The following is a 23,987-nucleotide window of genomic DNA, read 5'->3' on the forward strand; positions in this document are numbered from 1 at the left end:
AAGTGTTTCTTGAGCAATGCTGGATGAGATGCTTGTATAAGCGCTTGCCAGTCTGCCCATCTAAATGAACTGGATTATCTTAAATAGTGTGAGCTGTAGATTTTCTGGCTCGTTTTCACTGTCCTGAGTTAGCACACGAGAACTGATAACAAAAGTTTCTTATCTCAAGCCAAAAATTTGCCAGCAGAGGCCATAAGTCTAGCTTGGAATGTTTTTTTGGAGGTGTTATGTCAGCATAAGTGCTAAAAATTTCCTGGGTAATAGAAGTATGTATGTGCATGCAATTTCTGCACGTGTCCCTTTGTCAACACTAAGTAGCCTCCTTGCCATTAGCAGCTCTTGTGCTGCAGCTTGTGCTGGGGGGGGTGGAAATTTCTCTAAATGTGGCGGGAGGGGATGTGCTTGCCCTGTCTCCAGTTTTATTTCTGCCAGCAACAGCAGCAGCTACAGCCCCTGCAAGGTCCTCCAGCTCCTGGTAATATTTGGTTAAGGTGCTGAAAAGAGGCTTGAGCTGCAGTTCTGGGGGAAAGCTTTGGCTGCCCAAGCACTAGGGTTTCTCTTATACCTGCTGGCAGAGAACAAGCTAGCAGGAAATTAGCTACAAGTAAACAGAGGGGGGAAAGGGATATAGAAAGGGAGTAGCTAAGCAAGAAATTAAGGATCATAACGAGTGCCCTTCCTACAAGAGGTAGGCAGACTGGCACCAGCCTTCGGGGGGAGGTAGAAGGAGGCTCTCACTTTGTGCTGATGAGCTGCCTCAAACTGTGGGTGCTTTTAGTTTACTTCAAATGATACACATAGATAACATATAATTTTTAAAGCGTAGTTTTGCCTGGAAGACCAAGGAGATGTGTGAGCTGCTGAGTGGGTCCTCTGAGGAATTCTAAGCCACCCATGAACCTCGCCACCCCGAACAACACGGGCTGGTGTAACACTTAATGCAAAGCGCACGGATGGAACGCGGTTGGTTCCTGTCCCCTTCTGGTCCCCCGGGGTTTGGTGTGGTGTTCCTTGCCTAGACAGGGACCCCATTCTGCTTGTGGGGCTGTGAATCTCTCTGAAGAGACAGAGCAAACAATACTTGGTTTTAAACTCCAGCGGCATGAGCTGTAGGCCAATTTCCACGTGTTAGCTGCTTGTCACAAAGGATTCAGAGCAACAGAATGACTTAATCATCCATATGTACACGCACACACGCTCATACACATCCAAAACCAACCTTTTGCCCTTAATGCATGAAATATAAATATGATTTTTACAGCCACCCCCCACGTGCTCCATCTGTTGGAGTAACTACCTTAACGTCATTAACGGGCTCGTTACCAGAGCCGGTGTGACAGCAACGTGCTGCTTGGACAAAGGGGGGTTTGTTTTGGGGTAGTTCGCTTTTCATGACATTTCTGTGACAATCGCAGAAGGCTGCGGTACTCGCCCGTTAGCAGTTCTGTGGAATTTTTCATTTATGAATGCATTGTTCCTTCAATCCAGCGGGGAATATAGCGAGCGAGGATCTGTTTTTAGCCAGTGTGTTTTGTATGCGCGTGTTCTGCAGCCTCCATAAATCCTCGGGCCGGTCCGTCGGTGCCCGTGAGGTGCTGAAGCGGGGTGGTGCCGCTTTATTTGGATTGAAGAGGATGGGGGAGTTCTCGTAGCTGGTAGGCCAGTGGGTCCATCAAACACAGATCCGTTCTGCACACTGCATGGAAAGGAGAGTTTAGCGGAATGGAGAAAAATCTCCTGTCTGCGTTCAATAATAGTCCCCTTTTACCAGAAAAAGGTCAAGGAGGTGAGAGTGAATTGGCTCGTGATCGGTGGCAGATCCCGGCTATTTCGGAATGGGACCGTTAATTTCCACCACCTGGGGCTGTCGCAGTGACAGTGTCTGAAAAACCTGGTGGAAATCCAGCGTTAGACTTTCTTCAAGTTTAGGAAACAAAATCTATCGGGTGTCGAGAGAAGCCTGATAAATTCTTGTGCCTCTCTTGCCTTTGATCGGTTCTCTACCACGTCCATTTAAGACTTAAACGTGTACGTGCTGGAAGCTCCTGCTGTGCTCTACCCCTCACATAGAAACCTCGCTCCCTGAAAAGCTGAGGTGCGCTCACAGCCACCCGGGGTGGTGGTGGAGGGGGTTGGTTTTCACCTGAAGCACTTTGGACACCGAGTTTCTCTCCCTTCCCCTCTGGGCTGGGCTCATCTGCAAGCTCTGGGGCTCGGTGAGGGTTATCCTTGGCCACTTCTGCAGCCAGGATTTAGGGTTTGAGGGGAAACCACCCGGCCGCCACCACCCACAGGACTGCAGGTAGCCTGCTCGGCCCCACGCTGGCTTGCAAACGAGAGGGGGAAGGCTGCTTTCTGCACGTCTCATCTGGGGGCTGCTGGATCTCCAGGATCTTCTCTGCAGGAAGTTAGCCTTGGGATTCAAGGGCATATGACCTGCCTCAGGGTACCTCGAATAGCCCGGGTGACTGTGGTTGATCAGGGCTGGATTTGTTGCACGCAGGTGGCTGGGAAGCGGGGGTGACGCTCGTGGAGAAGCGCTGGCCTTGAGCTGGGGCAGCCGAAGCCACCTCGCTGCCACTCTTCCTGCAGCCCAGGGCCAAGCCGGGGTGCTGGGTGGCATCAGGGCAGGCTGGGGGGGGGTGAAGCAGCCTCCTGCTGGTGCAGCCCCCGAGCCTGGCACAGGCAGGGGTCTGCCCTTCCCCAGAACAGCCCCTGAGGGACCCTCTCAAGGAGCAGAACCTGGGAGACCTCCCAGTAGCTCTGCAGGCACCAGTGGTCGGCGCAGGCACTCCTTGTCTCCGCTGAGATGCTCATGAGGTTTGCTGTGCTGATTTCTTGCTGTTTTTCTCTTAACAGAAGTGGGAGGATTTCATAATTCCTCTGTTTCTGTTACACATTCTTGCAAATGGGCTGAAAACGCTGTATCTGCCGGGCTGTTTTATAACCATTTTTCCCTTTAATAACTCAAGATTTTTAATTTATTTGTGCTGGGATTTATTTTTTTTTAACTATGTCAAAATCTTCAAATAGATAGAAGTCAGTTCAGTAGGTGCCGTGTCAGCCAGTGGGACGTGCCTGGGTAACCCTGGCTGAGGGGAATCGGTCTGTCTGTCTGTCCTACAGGATCAAAGCAAAACGGGCAGCAGTGGCACTGCTTCCGAAGCAGGCACGAAGGAACGGAGGGAAGTGGAAACAGGTGGCACCAGGCAGCAGCACAGCAGCCAACCTCCGAGGCACGTCAGGTGCCAGGAGCTATTGCGGCTAACGAGCTCCCCCGTGATCCCTCCCTTCCTGCTGCTTTGCTTTCTCACCTGCTACCTGCCCCTATTTCCAGGAGGGCCAAGAGAACAGTTATTAATCCCCCGAGCAGAGCAAGCAGTGATCTCCCTGAGGTGCGTGGATGTCCCTTGGTTCAGCCACTCTCTTTTGGGAGAGTGCAGCTCTGGAGGCTGGGCTCTGCTAAGGATTTTTTTGGGAGAGGAGCAGGCTGCGTGTGGCTGTCCCTGGGAGCAGGGGATGAAGGGGATTTTTTCCCCAAGTGAGGGGCATGCGGTGCTCTGGGGCAGCAAATTTTGAGGGGGAGGACCGAGGGGCAGCCTCCTGTTGAGGCTGGTTCCTCCGCTCTCCTCCACCCCCATGTTTAGCATGCTGGCGGGCGCTTCGTCTCCTCGGTCTCTCAGCCATCAAGGCGCTGAGAGATCAATATTAATTGTGCAAAATGGGCTCCAGCGTCCTGGCAGATTACACCGCTACCGTGATTCCAATGCAGGGGAGGATGGGGAGATGTGCATAGGTGTCATTAGGGCCGATTCATTTATCAGAGCTAATCTCTCGAGCATATTGGCAAAACTAATGCCAGTGTCTTTTTCAGGAGTGTTATACATCCATAAAACATTACAAGGAGTCAAATGTCCTGGTGTTATTGCCCCTGGAGTCATCTGTGCTTGTCCGTGGCTGGTGTGATGGTGTGAAATGCGTCTGTCCAGCGTGGTGCTTGATGCTCCGTGCTGGGGGACAGGACCAGCACCAAAGCAGCAAAAGAATATCTGCTGCAGCTGCCTCTGCCTTCAGCTTTTTCTGCAAAAAACACTTTCAGCTGACTCTATTGCCTTCCTGGTCAGTGCTCAGCCTGTAAGGGGAGAATTGCTGCTGCCCTTGCCCTTAATTATCGCCACTCGTACTTATTTCAGGGCATGAAGGCTGTCAATAGAAATATTTCCTGGGTCAGCCTCAACAAATTGCATCAGAAAATCCTGTCGATGTGGTTCTCAAGACGACTCAGCTCTGCTTGCAACCTGTTAGGGCTAATTCCTTTGCCCTAGACAGCACACGCTGAGCGTACATCTGGGACATGCTGTAATGTTACATGTTAATTATTTACTATGGCCAGAAAGGAACTTTGCATCGTGTTCTGGGTAAGGGATTTATGGTTCGTCCTGCTGGGCTCTGTGCTGTGGCTATCGGCGGAGTAACAGCAAGGCCACAGTTACAACAGCAAGCACGTTGGGAGGAGGGGGAAAAAAAATAAAGCTAGAAAAAATGACATTAGAAAGAAAGGACTGCTGAGGATTTATTTCCAGCTGGTCCCAAAGCATCAGAGAGAAATAAGCCACTCAGAGAAATCTTGAATATGATCAGTGAACTATAGTAAAAAGTGTGAGAATATTCGGTATATTTGCATCCAAGTGTCAGTGTTGTTAGGAGCAGAACCCCATCGTTAGAGGGTTTTCTGTGAAGAGTGCCGTCTTTCTCACCTCTCCCACCTGTCTGATGTGGGGCAAAGTTGTGCTGTGAGTTTCTACGGGGAAGGGACACCGACGTGCGTGCTGTGCTGGCACCGCCACGTGCGCCTCTCCCCACTGATGTGCCAAACGCATGCGGCGCAGGGAAGGGCAGCGCTGCCGCCTGCAGCAGAAGTTTTAGCAACTTTGGCACGTGAATATGAGTAACTGGGGGGGCGATGTTAAAAAATCCCATGTGATGGGATGGGGCCGGCACTTCCGGCAGCAGCACAAGACCTGGTGACACTTGGCTGTCACCCCCAGCACCTTTTCCGCAGCAGCAGCCTCTTCCGTCGTGCTGAACGGGGAGCAGAGTGCGTTCAGAGGCTCCCTGCTCTCCGAGCTGCTGTTATAAATCTCTGCCCTTCGGAGGTCACCGCCCTTCAGTTCTGAGAACCTGATCTCGCCGATTCCCAGAACTGCTCCGCGCGGTATCGATCTGAGCGCTGACTTGACAAATCCGAGCGAAACGTGGGGCTCCAATTTCAGGCAGAGGGGGATCAGCCCCCCGAATTCCCTTTCTGGAAGGAAGGTTGGCTGGGTGAGAGGGTAGCCCGAAGAATAGCAGACAACAAACACAAAACGCTTTGGGAGTCCTGAAGAAGGAGCTATCAAATCAAAGCAAGCTACCAGCTGCATTTGTTGGGAAATAACAGTAACACAGCAGGGTCCATCCCACACCTACAGTTTAGCTTTTCATTACCATGAACACTTCCCTCGGAAACATCTGTCTGCCTTGAGGAAGGAGGCAGATGCAGCAGGACAGGGCCCCTCCACGCCTGTATAACCGTGTGCTCAAGACAGAGACAAGGTGCAAGGAGAAATTGCTTTAATTAAAACCACGGAGCTCATCTCAGCGGCTGGTGCGTGGTCAGGGTGGGAGCGTGGGCAGCGTTCGCTGCAGCCAGAGGTTGGGTGTTAGGGGGAGCGTTGAGGCTGGGTTGTGAGTGCGACTGCCTGTGTCCCAGTTTCAGCTAGGATGGAGTTAATCCTGGGAGGACATCCAGGGAGGGAAGCGTTTGTTTCTGGAACACCACCAAAATCCAGAAGTGAGTCCCCTTCCCTATACTCTCGCTTAGCTGCCCAGGGCTGCAAGCTGGGCAAACCCAGCGCGGAGGGGAAGAGAGGACCAGCCAGGGGCTGAATGAAGGGCCGCTGGCCAAAGACATAGACCAATTTATTAATTATAGTATTTTTACACTCATAAATAGTAAAGGCAGATTATACCAATGGCAGGGTTCCTTTCCCCCTCACTTCTGGGACACCAGAGGCACCTGGTGGGAGCAGGGCAAGGCAGGAGGGCCAGGAGCTGCCCAGGGCTCTGGGCACAAGGAGGCAGCAGCAGAGGAGGCTGCCCCACATCCCTGGCCTCGCCTGGGGCAGGGAGAGCTGCTTTCCCTGGCCTTGGGCCCAGGAGCAAGGCTGGCAGGGCTGGTATTAGCCATGCAGGGGTGAGGCAGTGGGGGAAATCGGGCTTTCACTCAACACACAGTTTCCTCTCTCTCCAGGCATTGGCAAGGCTCCGTATTCAGCAACGAGGACGTCAATCCAAAGCTGAGGGAAAAAGGCTTTTTTTTTTTTTTTTTTTTTTGTATGGGTTCACTGTACTCCTCCTTGTCTAGCTGGGCGCACGGCCGGAGCACCTAATTAAAAAGCATGGCACATCTCACTGGGGATGTGGTGCCCGTTGTAAATTTTCACTATTGTGGAAAAACAAGCAAAGAGTGGTTCAACTGCACACGCTGCGTTTGGCTGCAGAGATATCTGCCCTCCCAACGCAGCAGAATTTCCTTCAAACAGGCAAACGCCTGCAGTGGTTAAGTCTAAACTGAAATTTTAAGAACTCTGGTTTAGGTCACTTTGTACAGCTCTTTCTTAACTTGCCCCACCAGGTTCTTTTCTTGCCTCAGCTGCTTTTCCAGCCAAGCCCGGGAGCCTGCCAGCTCTTCACAGATCCTGAGGACTGCTGTAGAAATCGTTCACGCTGGAATAACCACGCCACTCAGAGGGACTGGTGGCCCAGGGCTGGCTGCCTCCTGCAATCCCCCCACCTGACGGTGACGTTGGCTTTGACCTGCACCCCAGAAACATGCCATGAGGCAGCTCTGCAGTTCCCCTGCGCTGGAGCAGGGCTGTGTGCTCCAGGCCCGCTCTCGTCCTGGTCCCCGTCTCCAGCTGCCTTGCTCAGACAGAGCGCCAACATACCAGACAGCCCTGGCAGGGAATATTATGGGCAGGGAGGTGACGAGGCAGGAGCATGCACAAACAGGACGAGCGTTCCCCATTCCCACAGAGCAGTCCACAGGGAAGGCGCCTGATTCGTGGCACAGCCCTCTGGGGTGAAGGCAAGGCTGGCCTTGCAGAGGTGAGTCCGTGCAGGTCCGAACCATCCCTTGCTGAGGACAGGGCATCCAGAGGCTCAGGACCAGAGGAGCAGAACCAGCAGCAGCACCGTAGCATCCTCATAGCTGAGAAAAAGCTGAGCAGGAGAACATCTCGCCAAAGAGAGGGGCTCAGCAGGCGAGTTTGGCCAGAGGCAGCAACCACCCGAGGTGCTGCTGAAGCTGCAGCTGCCCTGCTCGGAAGACGGTTGCATCGCTGAGACCCGGTCCCATCCTGCCAAACACGAGGGTGGCACTGCAAGCACCCAGGATCCCTGTCAGCTGCCAGCTGGTTATCCACACATCTACCCCAACCCTTTTCCTGACCATGGCAGGTATTCGCCGTTCAGTGCGGCCTCAGGCTGGCCTGGGAAAATGCCTATATGGGTTGAATACTAACCAGACATCTCCTTATATACACAAGCAGGGGTGGCAGCCGGCTCCCAGCAGCACTAATAGGTGTAGCCTTTGCCATAAAGCTGTGGGGGGAGGCTCCCAAGGTCCGGCAGGTAAGGGGCGTTCTCATCCAGGTGAGACAGAGGCACCGTGTCCTCCTCGCTGATCTGCCGGTCAAACTCGGCCTTCAGAGTCGGCCGCTGGTTATCGGGGAAGGCCAGAGAGAACAGGGCTTCGGGCTCACACACGAACTTGTACACGTAGCGCTCCCCAGCCACCTGCAGGGAAGAGAGGAGAATCCTGCAGGCACACGGGTGGCACCAGAGCGATGCTCTCGGCACCAGAGCAGTCTTGCAAAACCATCAGAGCCTCACAAGAGGCTGCTTTGCAAACTGACCTTCTGCATGATGCCCTTCTCGTAATAGTAGCGAAGGGAGCGGCTCAGCTTGTCGTAGTTCATGGCTGGCCGGTTCTTTTGGATCCCCCACAGCCTGGCTACCTGCAGGATAAAGCCACAAAGCACGTGGATGTCTGTGAGCCCAGCCCAAGGGCAAAAGGCCATTACCCAGCTGTTTCTGTTTTGAGGACTAGGACCACGCCAAAGCACATATCAACCCTTATAACATTTAAGTAATAGGCTCGATATTTATTTAGCAGCTCTTCAAGAGGGAGAGCAGAACTCAGACTGAAGCAGAGACGTTTTTCCTGCCATTGCAGAGCTCGGTTTTGCTGCCCCCACTTCTCATCCTCAAGTACTCTGACATGCGAAAGGACTGCTTCATCCTGTGCTACACTTGATCTGCAAGAATCAGACAAGTTTACCGGGAGCCCTCCTCCACTGGAAGAGCAATGCATCTCTTACTCCTACTACGTGGAGCTCAGCTTTGTCCACGAGGCCGAGGAATCTCTTGTAAGCAGGTCAGCCCACTGAAACAACTCACCCGCACTGGAAAGTGCCCAAAAAGGTGGTATGCAGCAAGAACAAGGCTACAAGCAGCTCTAATCAGACACGAACACATTCCAAAAGTCTCCTGAACATCGTCAGGTGGAATTGGTTTTTTGGTTGGTTGGCTTCTGTTTTTTTTTTTGAAACATGGTGACATTAGAAATGACACCTTAGTTAATATTATTTTTGATACTGAAATACCTTTAGACTAGGCCATGGTTTCTTTCAGATTTTCATGAAAGCTTCCGTGATCAGTAGGGTACAAAACCCCAAACCTCAATGCCAGCCTCAGGCACGGAGCATGAGGAGACAGCACAGATCACTGCGAGCTGGGGACTGAAGTGTGTCGTGCGTTGGGAAGTGGAGACAGGGTGATTTGGCTCGCTGCATTGCCGAGACCCTAAACCTACAGCCAGCCTTTGTTCAAGCTAACACGGGTGTCACCCAGGTGCTTGGACCTCTTCTGAAAACCTGGGCTTGCTGCAGGGTTTAGCCAGTACCCCTGGGAGGCAGGAGCCTTTGCAGGGCAGAGGAAAACCACCTGGGAATTTGCATGCTCAGAACCAGCAGCTGCTCCCCTGAGCCTGCGGAGAAGCTAGATGGTTTCACCTCCTCTGGCTCAATCAGCTTGAACTCCATGCCTCTTCCAGTCCAGGCGATGAAGTGGGAATTGGTCGGATCGTCCAACAAAGCCACAAGAAATTGCCAGAGCTGGAGAGATCCCCGTCGCTGGTAGGGAGGTCCTTCCCGGTACCCTCCGACCTCCTGTTTAATGTCTCCTGCTGAGAAGGAGAAACAAGCTGTTTCTAAGGGTAACAGTGGAAAAAAAAAAAAAAAAAGAAAAAGACAGTTGCAAAGAAAGCGATTTCACAAAAATGCACCCAGAATATTTCAGTTCATATAAACCAGAGCAGCAAATTCACCAGTAGCTCTTCTAGGAGGAGCTCTGATGCACCTCACAATTAAGCTATGGACGCCAGAAGGCCTTTTCTGCTACAAAGGCACAAAATGCCAAAATGGCAGTATGAACCACAGCTAAACAGCGCAATGAACCACGCAGACAGCAGTCAAGCGGCTAGCAAAGATGCTGAATAACCCTGTCTCACAGCAAAACTAGAAGTTAGTTTTCTCTGACCTTCAAATTTTTCTGGAACCACACAGACGTCATCAGAGAAGGATCTCATCTGCTTGTCGTAGCTGCAGCCTGAAAGAGAAAAACCACGCAGCCCGTCAGGGGCAGGGGAGAAGCAGAGCGCAATGCGGCGCAGGGAAGGAATGACAGTCGCTGAGTTCCTCACATATTCAGATAGTTTGGATAACTCTCAATATTTACATACACGGAAAGGCATCAAGGAACAGCAACAGAACAATTAAACTGATTTCAGTGCAAAGCACAGGAGGCAGAACAATCCTGCTCTCCGGAGGTGGGCACCTAAGTGCAGCCGTCAAACCAACACCCGCTTAGGGCCCTCCTAAAGGGCAGCGACAGACCGGTCCCTTTTACGCCGCAGCCATGCCATGACAAACTTCAGCTTCTCCATGCTTTTGATCACAATTAGCCGGGTAAATCTTTGGGATGGTACCACACGATTTCCTGCAGAACAGCCAGTCACTTGCATGCCACCCTAAACGCAAATTCTCGGACACTCTGGGACAACAGGCTGGGTTTGCATGATTCCTCTCCCTCAGTTACCTCAAACTAAGCTTGAGCTCTGTGCCCTGTTACTGTTCTCACAGGTTCTCACCTGTGAAAGGCATTACATTTTTCCAGGGGGCATTATAAAGGTGTTAATAGAGAGCAGCAGCATCTGAATGTTTTCTACAGGCAGCATCTCAGAAATCTCCTATCTTACGTCTCCCTGCCTTCTTCCCATCAAGATAGGGAGTTCTCCCAGAGAGATTATTTTTGCCTTTACATTTTCTCAGCTAAGTTTGCAAACGAGCGGGTCTTTTTAAGATCTCTGTGCAGCATGTATCATTGCCTGGGCATGGTAATTTATATCCGCTATATCTTGTCTCCAAATCCCACATTTTCTCAAACAAACCTATTTTCTGTCCACAGCCAAAATGGAAGCTGTAACAGGGAGCTTTGGAAAGATTTACCTCGTATCCTTCATGCTCCTGTGTAAAGCCACTGTCTTCAGCAGACATTTTGCTGATGCTAAGGGCGGAAGGGTACTCTGAGCTGACAGACTGTGCGTTATTACAATCATAAACTACGCTCAAAAAGGCATTCTTCGGGGTTTGCACATTTTCTTCCCCTGTCTGGACAGAAGGACCCAGTGAAAGTGTAGTATCAGCAGAGATGCGTTCCCTGCTCTCGGGGGAGCTTTTTCTTTACGTATTTATTTCTTCTAAAGTGACCAAACTCAAAGTGTCCATTAAAACACCAGGACACCAGAGGCAACACTCCCTCTAGAACAGCGTATCGGGCAAGTGATGTCAGGGCAGCAAGTCTTTGGACAGGTCTGCAGAAAAAAAAATAAGATTTACCCCTCGTGGAATATAAGAGAATTACCTGATTGCTCTGGTGTCTAGAGAGCTATTTTTGGAACTATAAACTTTATTTCTATTGTGATCCTCTGAAGTCTCTGCTATTTGCTCTGTGTGCCCTGTTTCTATGGGAAGCAGCAGGTGGAGGTTGGCTCGGCCCGAGGCAGCTCAGCACACGTAGCTCAGACAGCTCAGACCCAGCTCCATGCTCACACGCCCTTGGAAAGGGCCAGGCTGTTGTTAGCCACCCGAGTCTCTTCAGCCTCTTTTGGTTTTAGACTTCAGGATCTGTTTGTCAGAACAGAGCAGGTTTATCTCGCACGGGGCACCAGCTCTCTCGGGGAGCTGCTGCGGGGAGCAGCACTCGGGTTTCCAGCAGCAGCCGCTGTCAGCGGTGAAAGCTGATCCCCGGGCAGCCGGGCTGGGAGCGCTGCATCTCCCGACGCCTCCATTTTGTGAATGAAATTCCTCTGCCTCCATTCAGGGATTCAGGGAAGAGGCACGGGGCCAGGCAGCGCCGTGAGCCGCAGCTCGAGGTCGCGCAGCACAACCCCTGCACCCAGCGCCCCTCTCCTCTGCCAGGGCTCGAAGGTCACCTCCTGCTGCGGGGATCCGAGATGGGTTTTCTGTACGGGCTCCAAGATATTTGATTCCTTCCTTTCTGCTGTCATTTACAGAAGGTTTTTGGTGTAAATCCATTAAAGCTGACCTCACTTTTCTCCCTTTCTGCTACCTAGCGGCCCACACAACCCCCTGAAGGCCAAAACTCCCTGTGAAACCAGAACATCCTCTCCTCCAGTTCTAGTGTCATGAGTGGGAAACTTCAGTGGCTGGTGGTGGAGCTCACTGCACAGAGCTCTCCAGCATATCAATTCGTCTGGTTTAGGGACTTTTACCTAGTCACTGCTACGGTTTCTGAATGACATCCATATGAAGTGAGTAGAAATAGTGTTGAGATTCATCTCTGTGTTCCTCTGTTTGTGAGGTCTCTTATGACACATGAACAGGGGGATAAAGGTAAATTTAAAGTGAGAAAAAAGACCTCTTTACACACTGCATATTATCCTGTGAAGCCTATTCCCCTGGGGGGGTGTTTTTACTGAATCCAAGTCCTTCATAAGCTTTTGACATTTACGTGAACAGTGAGACCACCCCATAACATTAAATACAAAGACATAAGGGAGTTTCAAGCTCCTAAGTTACATGGCATAAACCGTCCTCTAACTGCCTTGAGCTAGGAGAAAGTTTCTCTGCTTATGTCCATCCCTGTGTGTTTGTTTGCACATCTGTAACGTGCACCAGGCATAATCCAAATCGTGGAACTGAGCAGCACAAATCTGGAGCAGAGGCTCACAGGATTTCTTGTTAATGGGGCAAACTGTTTCCTTTGCTGTACATTTTCACGTGCATCATTGCCTGTTCTGCGGCAGCAGCTATACATTGCTAGGGAGATGTCAGAGAACCTTAGGATACTCCTAGGGCAGAAAGTGAACGTGAGGCAGAAGCCCTGATTCCACTTTCTCTGCCAGTCCTTCAGTGAGTTCAGCCAACCCCCATGAGCAAGCTCCTTTCCTTTAAGGGCTCATCTTTGGAATCCAACCAGAACGATCAGCATTATCTGACCAGATAAAAATATATCTAAGAATGTAAGATTTCTGTCCAAACCTCCCAAATGCATTGGGCTGGCCAGGTGCCAAAGTGTTTTTAGAGATTGCAGGAGTCAGGGCTCCAGCCAAGAAGCCGGGGCTGGTTCCATTAATGGAAATGGAATTGCCATTATTTATTAACGCAGTGATCCAGCCTGGCTGAGACGAGGCATGGCGTTGCGTGATCATTTTCCATGTTCGTTATCTACAAACACAGTGCACCTTTATCAAGCTTTACAGATTTAGCTTTTGATGAAGGTGATCTTGCATGCCAGTGCTGCTCTGATATCCAGCCTCGCAGGGCTATGGGCAGGACAAAAATGGTTCAGACTTCACCAGACAGACTGGGACATCATGATGAGCACTGTCTGGCAGTTCCTGAGCTTCACTGGAAAGCAGTGGGCCAGGAGATCATTATTTAATTTAAAAGCTGCTTAACATCACACTGTCAAAAGCAGCTTTTGTCCGAAGACCTTCACCTTCACCACAAGACAAGGAAAAAAGTTTGATTTCCAGAGCTATTAAAATACCCTTAAGAATAACCCGAGTTGTTCTGGGTTGATTAAAAATTTGCAAAGTCTCCCCTAAAGGCTGCTTATTCCCTTGAGGAAAAAAAAATAAAATAAAAACATGCCTTAAATCTACTGAGTAGGTTTAACGTCACCTTCGAGCTCCTGTATCTCGTTTCCACTCTACCAGAAATGTCTTCCCAGAACATTGTATGGGAAGTGAACGTCCCGAGCTTCTCTTGGGCACACTAAGCAGTCCAAATTAATTGCATTTCCTACTCCACAGCCAGTTTGCCAGACCACACACCCCCCTGAAGATAAAACCCGGTTTATACCTGAGTCGTACATGTAGTCCACCTGCTCCTGCTTGATCACCACGGCTGCTGGGTACTGGCAGCTGCTGCCCGCCTGGCTTGCCTGCTCGTACCGCGGGTCGTGGTACTCCTGCTTGAAGCCCTGCGGAGGGTACTGGAGGCAGGGCTCGGACAGCTGGCGCTGGTAGCCAACGGGGGCTTCTCGGGCCATGCCCTGCGAGGAAGGGAAGGAGCGGCACATCTCCACGGGCGGCTGGTAGGCAGAGCTGGAAGAGGGGAGAGGCTGTGGGATGGCTGCTTGCCTGGCTCTCCGAGCTGCAGGAGGGCTGCTCAGGGGGCAAGCTGCCTTGTTTTGCTTGTTACGTGGGCTGGAGGAGCTGCATGGGGCAAGGAAGGGACCCAGCAGCAGGCATCTGCCATGGTGGGCTCAGTGCTGTAGGCTTCCTCTTCAAACCCCAGGCGGCAGCAGCAGCTGTGGGTCCCAGGTGCTTTAGCAATTTTTTTTTTTCCTGGGATCCTGAGGTTGTTGGAAGCTGAGCACTTGGATCCAGATGCTACAGCCCCTCCTGTTCTGAACCACCAAAGCCTGGCCAGCAGCTGCTCCTCCTAGCAGGAACTCACCTGTTTTCGATGAGGTATCCACAGCTGGATGTGGGGTGGGGTGGCCCCGCAGGGGTCAGGAAGCTCCGGTCCTGTCTAGGGAACTGTTGGAGCGGTGACTGTATCGGGGTTCCTGGGTCAGGGGACTTGATTCCGACTTGTCTGGGCTGATCATAGGCACTGGGACAGTCAAACGGATATCGCAGCGTTACAGTTCTGCAGTCAACATTGCTCTCAGCAACAGGACAGCAATAGGGAAACGAGAAGGTGTTGGCCCAGATCCCCTCCCCATGGCTCTGAGCTACCCCACGCACTGGAGATACCAACCCCGGGGTGATCTGTACTGCAGCACCCCCCCCCCCTCACCCAGCAGCCAGGCCAGATGGTGGTGACACCACCCCATCAGATAACGTGGTAGCTCTTTGTTTTAGGAAACAGTTCCCCGTAGGCGCCTGGCGAAGCGGCGTTACCTGGCATAAAGGCACTGCTCGCCATTGCGGTACTGGAATGGCTGCTTGTGGTTGCAGGACAGCGTGGGGTCCGAGGAGGGACTCTGCGGCTCCTTTTTAATCTTAGCAGGAGGACTGTGAAAAGCTACTGTGGGGGAGATGTGAAAAATCCAGCTGAAGTTTTTCTTGGTTACGGAGAGAGTCCCATAAACAAGTCCCCTGCCTCAAAAATCCTATTTTTGAGCACACAAAAGCAAAGCACAAAAAGTGCTCCTTTGCTAACACACCTGGTAATCAAGTCTTGTGGGCAGCATTACCATGCAACACCACATCAAATTCTAACATACTTCTATGATGTTGTGCTGCAGATTTCCTGATAGCGTAGCTTGTCTTGTAGGACAAAAAATGAAGGTTTTTGCAGACAAAGCTAATGAGCTGAAAGCCTTCCGTGGGAAAATACCATTATAGACATTGCATCCTATTACAGGCTGTCACCAGACTACCTTGCACACAGACACCTCACAGAAGTAGCATTTCCAGAAGCACTAACCAATTTATACAGATATATTATTATATGTTATTTTGTATTAGCTATTCCAGACGAGCTACATCAGTGCTAAAGCAGAGTACAAAGCAGAAACCTGACTTCCAAGCCCCCACTTTCACTATAAGCCACCTCCAAGCTGGAAGAGCAGCTTGCAAGTCCTCTCCGCAGCCTCCCTCCATCCCTGGTGCATACAAGGAGGAATATTTCTGGGCTGGTTAGAATTTCATGAATAACAAACGTGGGCTGCAGTTTACAGCACCAGGATGTGGGTATTGTTACTTCTTGTGCTTAATTAAATCCAGCAGGGAGAAAAACTTCCTTCACTAGTTCATCAGAAAACCTCATCCTGGCTGCAGGGCACAGTAATCATCTTCTGCCTTTGCCTCTGGGCTCTGCTACTGCTGTTAGGAGGCTGCTGACACTTGGGAAGGAAAGAAGAGTAACCCCAGAAAGGTACAAAGGTCTAGCCTTGTTTTTCAAACAAGGGAGAGGTCTGTCCTCCAAATCAAAACCGTAAGCTCTTCCTAAGGCTCGCTGCGGTCCCCGTTTGCCAGTTTACTCCCACCTCTCGAGCTGCCACAACACTGCTTACGAGGAGTGGGATGCTCAGAGCTGTGATTACAGTTCCAAGGGTGGAAGGTCACATCCTGAGCTGCAAATACCTCATACAGCTCATACTTTCGCTGGGTTTCTTTCAGCACTAACCCAAGCCATATGAGCAGCAACCACCCTCAGGACAGCTCTTGCTCCCTGCAAATCCTCTCTGCGCCTTCAGAAGCACTGTAGCAGGCTGCTAGCAAAAATGCTGCTGCCTCTCTCAGCACAGGAGGTTCTGGCCACTTCAGTTTGCCAACACACCTCCCAAAAATAGTTTTTCTCAGCAAGAAAGGAAAAAAAACAAACCACAAGTCTGACTCCTTTTGCCTGCCTTGGGATTCAGCCTACCCCAGGAAAGCCCGTCTTCACCCTCTGCATCACACCAGGACCCAAACGGCTCCAAACAGCCCGGCACAATCAGTAGGAATAAATCCATCCATAAGAGACCAGAGCCTCGTATTGCTTCTGGCTCCTGCTCCTCCTCAGGGACAAGGGGCTCCCACAGCCAGCCCTGAGCAGCTCTTTTCAGCGTGCAGAGTAAAGGGATGGACAGAACCCATCTAAAAATGCTGATGTTTTGGCTGAGGCTTCGGAAAGAAAAAAAAAAAAAAAGCAAAAAAAAAAAAAAGCTCTGTCCAGTACACTGAGCTCCATTGAAGCCTCGAGAAGCTAAATGTGCTAGGAGCAGCCAATTCTTTCCGGCCCCTAATAGCTGGAACAGGCTATCGCATTACAACCGGCTCATTCATTCGGAGTGAAACATGGGAGCAGCCCTCTCCTCAGTTCTAGGTCAAAGAGAGGAAGAAACAAGCTGCATGACTCAGAGAGCACGCCAGAGCCAAGGCGGGGAAGGAGGTAGGCGAGAACACCGCGTCAAAGCGCTTCATTTTGGTTTTCACAGGGAAAAGTGCCCCAGGCAGAGAGGGGCATTGGCGAGCAAAATCGACTGCAGCAGCTTTAAAGGAGCACCTCTGCTCCCTGAGCTGCCAGGCGTGCGTGCCCAGAGGACGGGGAGGCATCTTCTCGCAGCCCTGACACGCCGCTGAAATTGAGGCTCCGGGTTCCCGCAGCTATTCCGAACGGTCTGGATTAATTTCAAGTGCGTAGGCTTGGTCAGCACCAAGCACTAGGCTCAGCACCGGGCTCCATCTGAGCTGGCAGCACGCTGTGAGGACCGGCTGAAGCAGGCCCAGCGTGAGAAGAGCAGGAATTGTTGTACAGCACCAGTGGGGAAGGTTCCTAGACCCACGCCTGGACCTGCGCAACGCTCAGCTCCTCTGCAAGGTGAACACTCTGCCCAGGTCTCAGAGCAAATGTTTGCGGTGCGCTTCACACGCCCCTGTGCAAACATGTGCCATGTTTTCAACAGATGGCTCCTCGGGGCAGGGAGAGCCCGTGCTGGCAGCACGAGCTCAGCCAGAGGCCACGCAGGTGAGCCCCAGAGCAGCACCCGGGGGCACGCAGCACCTGGAATTCCACGTACAGCACCTGGAATTCCATGTACAGCCCCCTTCCTTTTGTTCTGGGGGGAAATTGCTCAAATTCTGCCTTTGAATATCATACAAATGCACTTTCTAAGCTCTTCAGGGATAGCTAATTATTCACATACACACCAACCAAGACATCTGCTGGAAGCAGTCAGCGCAAGGGACTGGTAGCTCCCACCACCCACATACCTTTACATTGTCTAGATGGGGAGAGTTAGTTTTTTTGTCTCTTGTCTTTGTCACAACAAGGCAGGGACGAGCACTGCAGCCTCAATGCCTGCGTGTTGCATTTACATATTCGTTTGGGTGAAGTGTCTCCCGCCCTTCTCCCCCGAGATGCACCGTCTGAGATGCACCGTCCGTCCGTCGCCCCTGCGCTACTTACGGTTCTCTGAATGGAAGTCAGGCACAAATTGCTCATCGCTGTCTGGAACCTGAGCTGCCGGGGGAGGGAGAGAGAGAGGAGAATTAGATTTGGCACTTTGCGCGGTGTAATTAACAGTAAGGTAGAAATAAGTCTATGCAGGAAAGATCTGAGCTTTCCGCAGGGATGCACTTTAGTGACTAAGGCTACTTTCCCTCTGGGATTAATGAATCCCATTCCTCTGCCTGCAGTTGTGCTGCATCAGCCTGCCACTTTCTTGCTCTCTTACCTTGGAGAGAAAAAGGACACCAAGTTTATTAGCTCAAGGCTCACATTTTTCCTTAGCAACATCATATGCAGAGATTTTTAAGCATTTAGCAGGGGGAAAATAATTACCAGCTGATAGATTTGGCAGGGTTACGCCAGAGCGCTGAGAATGGGGAACATCTATGCCTTCAACAGAAACAACCCTTTCAGTAGCTCCAGAAGCAGTGGGTAGCTTGGCACTAGCAGAATAGGCTACAGTATGTAGATCAGCAGAAAGAGAATATTTCAGAAGAAAAAAAAAATTAATATAACCTAGTAGCAGGAGAGAGAAATTATAAATAACGCCGTGCATGTATGTATGATTTTGTAAGTGGGAAATGTAAGAGCAAGCCTGACTACAAAGCACTGCTCTTTCCCCAGTGATCAATGCTGTAAAGCTTATTTCTAAGCCTCTGCCCTGTGGACAGCACTGTTAGCACCACTCCAAGAATACTGCGGTTTCTTAAACCTCGCTGGTATTTCCAAGACTGTCTAAAAGACATCTGAAAGCCTGCAGAGGCCCCATTTACCTGGCAGCAGCACACCCCCTACAAGATGTTGCTGAAGGTGGTAAGTCGTTAGCAACATTAGCATCTCAATGATGTTGAGAAGCTTCATGCCTAAAGCCTCCTGTAGCCAAACTGGAGAGGCTCGTGGCATGCACAGACACAAGCACGCTGTCTGTAGTTTGTTGCCACTGGATGACCCAGGGGTTCACATTCAGTAATTCTGATTTCCATGACTAGACTTTGCTAAAGCTGTAAAAAAAAAAAAAGCTGGTGAGAGATTCCCGGAGCATCGACATCGAAGACACGAGGAAAGCCTTCCCCTGTGTACTTCATCACTCTTTGGACTAAATACTTATTTTAAATTAAAATACTTATTTTAAATTAAAATATTGGAATTCCATATTCCATTGGAACATGGAATTGCTCACCTGCCTGTAGGCAGCTGCCTGCCTTTTCTCATCTCCACCTTTGATCAGCCCGTTCATGGATCACCTACCTCGATGTGGCCTTAGCCCATGCCCGGGTTGCCTTGAAGCCATTTCAGAATAGGGAATTAAAACATACTGAAACTGCCCAGAAGAGGGAAAAGTTTTATTGCAAGATGCACAGGTGCCCTTGACAGATTATTCTAACACAAAATCAAATGTTATAATAGGAATTAAGTCATTTTGGTACATGCAGCTAGTACTGGTCTGTTTGTTTTGGTTACTAGCTCTTCTGATTTCACAGAAGCCAGCTACGCATGTTCTCCAGTTTCTGCTTCCCTCATTTGCCAAGTGAAGCATTAATCAGCTCTGCCCTTGCACATTTGCAGAGGAAACAATTCCTTCAGATTTTTCAACCATAAATACAACCGAGCTCGCTTACGCCCTCCTACAGAATGGTTTGCTCCTCTCTTTCCTTAGCTCACATGGCTTCAGTCCACCCCCAGAGCAGCCCTCCACTACCCAGAGACAGCGGCTGACGTGGTGAATTCAGACCTGACAAAGAACTGAGCACCTAGGTAGGCTCTAGGAGAAATTGCCATGGAGAGAACCCTTAACCATGGCACGTGTCGCATTACAATAATATTTTATTACTTCCAACAATTACTTTTATGTCCCTTTAATTGCAGGGAAGGGAGAACTCGCAGAAGATGCTTATTTCACAAAACCTCTCGGAAACTATTGCTGAAAATAGCATCGCTGTTAGTTCACAACAGAGCCAGTTTGGGATATTGCAAAGCGAACAAAAATACTGCACTTAGCTCTAAAGCAAAGGTGAGGTAGTCAAAGTAAAGGGAGATGAGGAATGGAAGCCCAGTAATCTCAGTCACGTGAAGCTGAGCTAGACAAGACAAGCCAAAAATAAACCTCAGGGAATAATACTGCACTAACGACAGGCTGCGGATTAGAATGGAAGGAGCCAAGCTCTTCTCATTGCTCCTTAAAATAACCTATATGACAACTAATGGGAACCATAAGTGGTAAAAGAAGGGGAACAGAAGCAAACCTACATAATTCCTTTTATGAACTACCTTGAAAAAGTGACATCAAAATAGGAGAAATAACAGGGATCACACCACAGGAGCTGAGTTTGGATTTCTCAGCTTACTGCCCATTGCATTGCTGACAACCTCACTCAAAGAATCACTTCTGTGCAGCTGTCAGCTCCATGTCACATTCTAACAGATTCTGGTTAAAACAGTGTAGACGAGGACTTCAGAATTTTAGTAACAAGGCCTAGGGTTTTTCAAGCATCTGTTTCTTTTAAGAGCCACCTATATGGAGATAGTATTTTACGCAAAAGTGAAATCAGGTGTTAATTGCTACTGTTAAAAATACTCTTAAGAAGCTAACAAAGATACCCCTATGAATGAAATCACACACACACATAAAAAAAAATATTCATACATATATACTCAAGTATATGTGTGGTTGAAGTTTTATTAACACTTCGCATATGGCTGAATGCTTGTTGTAAATTTGTATCTAATATTTGCTTCCTTCCTATCTAACATTTGCTTCCTTCCTATTTTTTCCCCTTAATTTAAAAGTAACCATAAGATAGAATAAAATAAAATAGCCAAAATAGCTAAATACCCTGCTTCAAAAGCATTTTTTTTGTTAAAATCCTGCGAGTCGGAATCACCATGGGAGAAAATAGGTCCCTATGCCTATGTCTAAAGTCATAAGCCAGATGATTAAAACACACACTGAATTTCCTCAAAATCTCACTTTGACTGTGACCAGATGTGATGAGCTGTATAAGAAACCCACCTCCTATTTTCTGAAAGCATGCAATAGACATTATCACTGGGCATTTCTTGCACTGCAACTGCCAGTTACTAGAAAGTCAAGTGTTTCTCTTGCAGCCACCCTGGAATTTTAATCTAATAAAGACAAAAAGATACGGGAATGGAAATTCTACTTGCCAAAACAGAAAAAGAACAATAGCCTTCAACAAGTTTTTATCCTCCAGATTCTATTGTGACCTTTCCAAACTAGGTCCTGCTACGAAACCATCTCTGAAGTCTTTTGTATCTACCATAGTTTAACGATTGTTACTTCTGGACTCTACCCTCATTTAATTTTGTCCCTATTGAAATCTTGTCTTCTCAGCTCTGAAGATTCATTAGTAATTTCAAGAAATCTCTCTGCATTTCCATCAAAAAATCTCATTAAGTTTTATGAAGCACTGACTGCTGTGGGAAGGGTATTGCTCTTCATGTTTATGGCACAAAAGCAGGTAATGGGAAACCTGGAGCTCATTCGGAGCCGTGTGGTTTTGACAAGCTGTTGGGATGCTCTGTGACTCAGCTGTCCCCATCAGAAAATCAAGACTGCAATGCATAATTGCCGGATGTATTGCAAAGAAAAAAGTCATAGGAAGTGGCAAAGTTCCTGAAATTCCTTGCACAAAAGATGCTACAGAGCATTAATACTTCTAAAGATCAAGTGAGAAGGTAGGAACTCAGGGAAACAAAGTCCATTCACTGACAGGAAGCAAAGGGCAGAGCTGTTCGGAGAATCCAGAGTTTCTTCCACTCTAGTAGCCACTAAAGATTTCTTACCAGAAGCGGAAGGTATTCATTAGGAAATACAGTTTCGTGCTGCTACTTTTCTTCTAAGGTTTGCATTACGATTTATCAACCACATGACAGCAGGTTCCCTTTCTCCGTTCAGTGCTACAAAACCCTGCGATGACCTTCTCTTCACCCAGGGTGCTGGTGAATTCATTCTACAAGCACTCTGCTACTGACAGACGTATCGTAGTGATCGTGCGCAAATTCTTTGGATTAAGGAGCTATTTTAAAATATTAGAAAGCCTAAAATTGAAAGTCTACCACGATCCAACTCTGAGGCAAACAAATCTCATCGGCAGCTCAAGGTTTTTGAAGATTTAAGAGAAACCAGTCTCAAGCAAGCACGCACACTCAGCAGATCAGATGACCAGCAATTAATACCTATTTTTCCGCTCCAAATTAGCGAATTGTTTCGATCCCAGATGAGCCTCCAGATAATTCCTTTTGCATCCTTACAGTCCTCACACCCTTGAATGCTGCCTGATCAATGACATTTCATTTTAATTTGAAAAAAAACATAAAACACTTTTTTTTTTCTTACTAACCTTACTGAGGTTACTACCTTTTTGAGGGTTTTTAGAAAAAAATAGAGAGAACTGTTTGACAGGTTTGTCCTTCACTTGTTGAAGGATTCAAGGAAAGAACCCTGCTCAAAATACCATGCATATTTTTATATTATTGTTAAATATTTCTTAAGTACCTAAATGTATTAAGTGCTCTTATGTTTATCAAAAGTCTGTACTTGAGGATACATTTTGAGTTCTTCTGAAAAGGGGATCATTTGTAGGACTGGAATTAGAACAAATTCATTATGCCGTTTAGAACCACTTTCACTTTGAATTAACGGCACTCCCTGGACCTTGAAGTTTCCTCTGCCTTGAAGTCAAAAGGCAAAACAATTTAGACTTCAAACTGAGCAGCATGTAGAAAGACAAACTCCAGGAAGGTCCTTTCAGAGAATTATCTTTAAAAAATCCTAAGAAAAGCACCTTGTTCCCCGAATTAAAATAACAGATTATTGTTTGTTTAAGAAAATATCAATGTTTTGGCAACTAACAAAGATAAGCAACACATTAGCATAAAATCAAACCAGTTACAAGTAGAGGCTGAAACGAAAATTGTAACCAGGAAAACGGGCTAACAGCCAAGTTCCATTCATAAGCAAATACCCAGCACAATAGTGTGATTCATGCTTCTTCATTTACACAGCCCAGAGGTTGGCAAGTCTGAAAAAAAAACACTCAGCGTTTGGAGCTAGGCAAACGAAGCACAGGAGCAGAACAAACACCGAAAGACGAACGAGCGAGAGCCGAACAAACCGAAACAGAGCGAGGGGAAGGAGCCTACCTTCTGTCAGCCAAGTCTCCTGGAACTGGCTCAAGTCCTGGAAGAGGTCTGCACGAAAAGCGAGAGGGTTCCTCAGTGGAGCGCTGGGGAGGGACAGCAGGATGCTCCAGCGGCGGAGATGCCGGGCGGGACGGGGAGGTGGGGGCGGAGGCGCAGGGGGAGGACCTGCTCCCTGCCCAGAAGCCTTCACCACCCCCAGCCTCCCCTCCACCTCCACCCTTACCTTCCGAATCCTGCACCGGCGGCAAGCCCGGCTCCACGGGGCTCTTCCCAGCGCCCTCCGGAGCCCCGCACCCGGGCCCCGCATGGCCGGGCGGCTGCTGCGGGAGGAGAGGATCAGTGCGGGGGCTCTGAGCGGGGGCTCTCCCGGCCCAGACCCCCCAAACCCTTCCCAACCCCCCGCCCTGCGGAGCCGCCACTCACCTGCGGGAAGGTGAACGGCACCTGCTGGTCCAGGTACCCCTTCATCCTGCCGCCCGTGCGCTACCTCCGCGGAGCTGCCGGCTCTCGGCGGGCACCTGAGAGGGGGTAGAGGCACAAGGGGGGGGGAAACTAACAACGAGCTGAGCCTCCCGCACCTGCCGAGGCCAGCCCACCGGGCGGGGGGAACCGTATACCCGGTGGGGGACTCCTCACCGCTCCCCAAACTTGAATCAACGGGCGGCAGCGAGGCCGCCTGACCGGGACGAGCCCCCCGCCTGGCCGGGACGAGTCCCCGGGCCGAGCCTCACCCGGTAGCGGCGGCTCCCGGCCCATGCGGAGTCCGGGGCAGCCCCGCCCGCCCGCTCAGGCCGCCGTGAGCCCGGGGCCGGGCTCCCATTGGCGCATCGCCGCCCGCCCGGCCCGGCTCCCCGCTCCTTTGTTTCATTGACTCCCTGAATGAAGCCCTGCGCCGGGCACGCCCGCCAATCCCAGCTCGCGCTGGGCCTCGGCCAGGGGGGAGTGGGCGTGGCTTTAGCCGCCTGGACCAATCAGCGCGCGGCGCTCGGGTGTTCATTCAAGGACGGAGCGCCCATTCATAAAAAAACTCCCGAAGTTCATTCATGAAAGGCAGCGGAGGAGCTCGGGCTGCGCCTGGCAGCGTGCTCAGCCTGCGCTCTGACTCCCACCCAGCGGGGCACACGACCAGGCCTGCCAATTCTCACCCACGCAGCAGTCGTTTTAAAACAGTCTTGAGGTTGTTTCTCTTCAGACGCTGTTCTGTTCAGGAATTCCTTCAAGTTTCGACAAGATTTGGACAAATCTCAC

The 23,987-nt window shown here is 50.0% G+C and overlaps 1 protein-coding gene across 10 annotated transcripts; it reads right to left on the bottom strand.

Moving 5' to 3' along the window:
- Positions 1 to 5,596: 5,596 nt before the first annotated feature.
- On the bottom strand, positions 5,597 to 23,599 carry ETV4 (ETS variant transcription factor 4). 10 transcript variants are annotated; one of them, XM_035568381.2, is made up of 12 exons: positions 23,471 to 23,599; positions 23,163 to 23,257; positions 22,963 to 23,056; positions 22,740 to 22,822; positions 17,535 to 17,588; positions 14,540 to 14,666; positions 14,091 to 14,249; positions 13,491 to 13,735; positions 9,643 to 9,711; positions 9,117 to 9,286; positions 7,959 to 8,060; positions 5,597 to 7,839 (listed from the first exon to the last, which is right to left on the bottom strand). In XM_035568381.2, the coding sequence occupies exons 1-12, from the start codon at positions 23,557 to 23,559 to the stop codon at positions 7,618 to 7,620; spliced, it is 1,509 nt and encodes a 502-aa protein (XP_035424274.1). In that variant the 5' UTR covers positions 23,560 to 23,599; the 3' UTR covers positions 5,597 to 7,617. The 10 variants fall into 10 exon arrangements, with proteins under 10 accessions (XP_035424274.1, XP_035424273.1, XP_035424272.1 ...); XM_035568380.2 differs by having other exon boundaries at positions 9,117 to 9,289; XM_035568379.2 differs by having other exon boundaries at positions 22,963 to 23,059.
- Between the last annotated feature and the right edge of the window lie 388 nt (positions 23,600 to 23,987).

Source organism: Cygnus atratus, chromosome 25 (assembly GCF_013377495.2).
Source record: "Cygnus atratus isolate AKBS03 ecotype Queensland, Australia chromosome 25, CAtr_DNAZoo_HiC_assembly, whole genome shotgun sequence".
Lineage (NCBI taxonomy): Eukaryota > Metazoa > Chordata > Aves > Anseriformes > Anatidae > Cygnus > Cygnus atratus.